A 4,824-nucleotide genomic window follows, 5' to 3' on the forward strand; every position below is an offset into this window, starting at 1 on the left:
TGACCATGGAAATTCTGTGTATTACAAAAAGTTGTATCGAGGAAGAATAAACTAGTTTTAATCAAGAAAGGACTTGTATCGCTGAAGTTCTTCAGAAAGAATTTAGACGGAAATTAACAAACAAGCATATATGTAACACTATATTAACTCGCCAAATTGCATTCAATACCTTTTACCTTACCCACTACTGAAACCTCAGAACATATTGTTATAGCATTAATTTGTTTGAAATAACCTTCAGAAATGGGTGCAAGGCTGAGAAAAGTATTGTTCATCAAAAGCATTATGGGCAATGTTTACAGATGCTCTAATGTAGTTTCATGCATTATTTTGGTTTGACTAACTGTTACATATGTAAACTTAAAGTGACAGAGAATGGGGCCATAGAAAAAATTCTTAATTGTTCAATTACTTCAGTAAGTTTGCACTCGTGCCTTTATTGATATAATTATCAATGACAGCAAGTTTAGTTTGATTGAGATAAACAATAAAACACACATATATATTTTAACTGTAAAACAATCAGATACTTCTTAAAAGTGATTAACAGAATATACAGGAAAGCTTTAACAGATGACTTTCTTTCCTTTCAGAAGAAACTTTTTTAATTTTCTAAGCAAAACTATGTTTATACAAGTTCTTAATACTACAATATGAATGTTTAAAAATCTGACTGTATTAATTTGTGTTCAAATCACTTTATTCAACATGCTTTGTATATATGGACTATGAGTACACAGCTATCCTTAAATATGAAAAGAGATACCCAACACTAATTTAGTTTCACCATCAGTCTTATGGAGCATAGCCACCAAGAGTAAAACACTTTTTTTGCAAAAACAGGATGCAAGCCATAAATCCTCACATTCACATTCAAGGCATGCTAACAGTTTGGCCATACTCAGCCCAAATATTAAGGGCAGATACTTTAATAAATTATGTGAACATTTGTGCAATTTCTTATAATGATATTTCAAGAACCAAAAATATTTGTGAAAAAACATTTCACACTTTTTCCATTCATTACACATACAAAGCAGTGGTAAAACTATAATCATTTTAATTTTTGAATAATATTAGTAAAACATATATTATATTACTCACAACACAAAATAATTAGTTGAAACTAATTATTTTACCAGTTTAATGTTCACATGATGTTGCACTTAAAAATACAAATATATAAACAAAAAAACCAATGAGAAACCAGTATTTAAATGATTTTACATTTTAGAAAGTTAGGCAATCACTCTCTGTTGAGTTGATTTCACCACTCTTTTGTGTGTGTGTGTGTGTAAACATGTAACAAGCTGAGACTTGCATTTGTTTAAAACCAAATTTTGAGTAACTCAGTATAATCTTTCATTACATTATGGTATTATTGTTTTTATTTAAATCCACAAGTGAATTAGCATGTTTTGATGCTTGTTTCTTGCAAAATAAACCCTAATACCTAGGGAATGTCACTTAATACTCAAACTGTCAGAATTAAAATTAAACAAAACAGACAAAATGTGTCACTTTATTGTTTTCAAAGTAGTTATACCAACAACTGAAACAACATAAAAACACAATTCCTTATAAATGGTTTAGATTATTTTTTAGCATATGTACTGTTGTAAATACAAAATCATAACATTAATTTTTCAGAGAAAAACCTTAACACTTTCACAAGTATGACATTATTATTATTATTATACAATGTGTTTTTAAACTGGAAAAAAACTACAGTCTATAAAGGGAATATCTAATATGCTGAATATCTTAATGTACATTTTGCATCAACAACCACTTTGGGATTACTATAATTTTGTTATCCTTGAGGAGTTGAAGAATTACTTTTCTCAATAATGCCTGCTCCCAAGTGTTTGGTGTGACGACCCTGAGCTATTAGGAGTCCTGTCTCCTTGTTACGAATGTCCACTGAGAGGAAAGCCATAGATCTTCCTGCCCTCAGCAAGCTTGACTCAACCTGAAGCTCATCTCCAGCTTTTGCCCCTTTCAAGTAACTGAAATTTAATAAAATATTATTCATCAAAAAATAACTAATTTTTTTTCTTCATAGTATTGTGCTTTGGTGATAAAAGCTACCTAGTATAATGTATATAAAGAGCATTTCACGCTGAATCCAATATTTCATGGTTTGTAGAGCCTTTCTTCAATAAAATGTATAATAAATCAATCAAGTATAAAATGTTTGATATTTCATCAAATTTTCCTTCATTCCTGATAATAAAAAATATCTGGTCAGGAAAGGGTTAATGGACATCATAGCATGGAAATGATATCTATTAACATATATATATTGTACTTTTCAAGTTTCTAAAAAAATTTCATGGTGCAACATTACCAGCAGAGAATTTTAGTTATTGTTTGAAAATCTTAGGTATATTTTCTTAATAGAAGTTAAAAAAAATAAAATGTGTTTAAATATCTTGTGGATTTTGGGTAATTCATATATAATAAACTTAGAAAACAACTACATATAAGAATTTTAAAAATGTGTACTTTCTTACTGCTTGTCTTCCATTTATAATTGTATATTTTTGGTCAAAAATCCTAACAAGTGAAAAAAAAATTAAATTTATCAAACATAAAATTACATACCTTAAAATACTCAAATGGTATTTAACAGTTACTATAAACCTATTAATTATTTATTAATTTTCAGAAACAAATAAACCTCTAAAATATAATTTGTTAAGCATGCACATATTAACTGATAATGGAGGCTATACATGGTTTGAAGTTTGTAGTTACCTAAAAATGTTTAAAATATTATAATAATCTTTGTACTGAATTAGACATATCTTTCACTATATGATACAATCCCATTGAAACTTAAAGTCTAATATATTTTTTACCTAGAATTATACAGCTGGACATATCATTTCATACACTCAGTCTATATATTGAACCAGACACAATATTTGCTGCCAAAGCTATGACAATTTACCTGCCTTCATGTTACCTATAAGTTTGTAGATGTATACATCATTTCACAACATAATTACTTTATACAACAAATAAGAAACATATACCTACGTCACATTCAAGTCAACACTGACTCCAGCCACTTCTTTCTCACCAATTAGATTTAATGTAGACACCACATCCACCAAAGTTGCAGTTACTCCACCGTGAAGAGTACCGCCTCTATTCTGATGATTCTCTTCCACTTTCATCTCACATAAACATTTACCCCCTCCAGAGGAAACTACATTCAACTAATAATAATAATTATATTTAACTGTAATTAATAGTTTCTTTAAGCTTGTCTATGCATAAAACAAAAAGAGTAACTGGATATTATTTATTTGATTCTGTTTACTCACTGTTAGCAGCACTGATGACAAATTATTCAAAATTTGCTTACTTAGAACTAGAAAAAACAACTTTCGCACTAAGTCATACTTTCACTACATTTTAACTAAACACCTAATATTAATAACTTCAAGCTTAGTCAATAGGCAATTGTTTACACAAGTCATAGTACTTAATTAAATAGTCAACAGAGGCACAGTGAAGCCATTGGCACCCTACAGCAAAAAATTCTCATTTTTTCAACAAGAACAACAAAAAAAAAGAATGAATAATTTAAACATTCTGATATTCATAAAGAGAAATTTATTCCTCAAATAAAGGTTACACCATTTGCTATAGATAAATATCCAACAAAGTACAATGACTTATAGTCACAGCATGAGGCATTACAAAATGACATGTAAATATATTTTATCAGTGCTATGAAGTTAATGCATATACAGTACTGAATCACGAACTATTACAAATACATATATAAGAAATGTATATATACTATATAGTTTATAATTCCTCATCACACAATAGACGATACGAATATAGCGCCAGCTATTATTCTATAAATACTGAACTTTGGAAGTTGGAGTAGGACTCGAGAAGGGCACACTGATAGTGATAAAGTGATATACAAAAATATCAGTATACTATTTGTGTATTCCACGTTACTAAATTGTAAATTTTTCCAATACATTGCTTCTTGAAAATTCAAAGATATTAATACTCACAGTACTAACTACTCTATCAAATCCTGGTCCATCAGTAAGTGCCTTTAATACATCTTTAAGTAAACGAAGTTTACTAGCCGTCGCCATATTGCATAAATCAAACGAATAGTAATTGATTATTGCGTTAGATGGCAGGATAATTTTAGTAAAGAACTGGAACACACACATATATTGGTTCAAACACTATTCGATATGTGACATATTATACACAGCGCAAAGAAAAAAAGAAAATAAAGTTGTTTTTTTTTCTAATATTTTTATATATGTACCCATAAATATCTATCTATATATACATATACTCTGACTGAAATAAGTGGTAATATTAAATATAAAATAACTTAAGTTAATAAATCATACTATATATGTAGTATCATATACAGAGAACTTTTCTGTACATCAATATTTATTAATAGGTAAAAGTGCGTATGTCACGACCTTTTACAGTTACATTCTAAATTTAATTAAACTACTTTATTGTCAATGCATGCCAATAAAGTTGGCATTAAATATAATGTATAGATCAAATTTTAATAACATAAAAGTTTTAATTTCATATTTGAAAAGTATATATATATATATATGCCCCCAGTGGCACAGCGGCATGTCTGCAGACTTACAACGCTAGAAACCGTAAAGGGCAGAGCATATATAGCCCATTGTGTAGCTTTGTGCTTAAGTTCAAACAAATAAACAAAATATATACATATATATATTTATAAATGTTAAACTTCACTTTCTATATATCGCATGGCATTTCTCCAGTCCAAACTATTGTTAC

The 4,824-nt window shown here is 28.7% G+C and overlaps 1 protein-coding gene across 1 annotated transcript; it reads right to left on the reverse strand.

Annotated features, from left to right (window-relative positions):
- Window positions 1-587: 587 nt before the first annotated feature.
- On the reverse strand, window positions 588-4,198 carry LOC106477344 (acyl-coenzyme A thioesterase 13-like). Its single transcript, XM_013937925.2, has 3 exons — window positions 4,047-4,198; window positions 3,046-3,227; window positions 588-2,009 (listed from the first exon to the last, which is right to left on the reverse strand). Exons 1-3 carry the CDS (start codon window positions 4,131-4,133, stop codon window positions 1,814-1,816), a joined length of 465 nt encoding a protein of 154 aa, XP_013793379.1. The 5' UTR covers window positions 4,134-4,198; the 3' UTR covers window positions 588-1,813.
- Between the last annotated feature and the right edge of the window lie 626 nt (window positions 4,199-4,824).

This window comes from Limulus polyphemus, unplaced genomic scaffold (genome assembly GCF_000517525.1).
Source record: "Limulus polyphemus unplaced genomic scaffold, Limulus_polyphemus-2.1.2 Scaffold14379, whole genome shotgun sequence".
Classification (NCBI taxonomy): domain Eukaryota; kingdom Metazoa; phylum Arthropoda; class Merostomata; order Xiphosura; family Limulidae; genus Limulus; species Limulus polyphemus.

Coding starts and splice junctions, on each gene's coding strand:
- LOC106477344 (XM_013937925.2), bottom strand. CDS start 4,133: ATGGCGACGGCTAGTAAACTTCGTTTACTTAAAGATGTATTAAAGGCA. Junction 3,228..4,046: donor TTGATAGAGTAGTTAGTACT/GTGAGTATTAAT, acceptor TATTATTATTAG/TTGAATGTAGTTTCCTCTGG. Junction 2,010..3,045: donor AGTGTTGACTTGAATGTGAC/GTAGGTATATGT, acceptor ATTAAATTTCAG/TTACTTGAAAGGGGCAAAAG.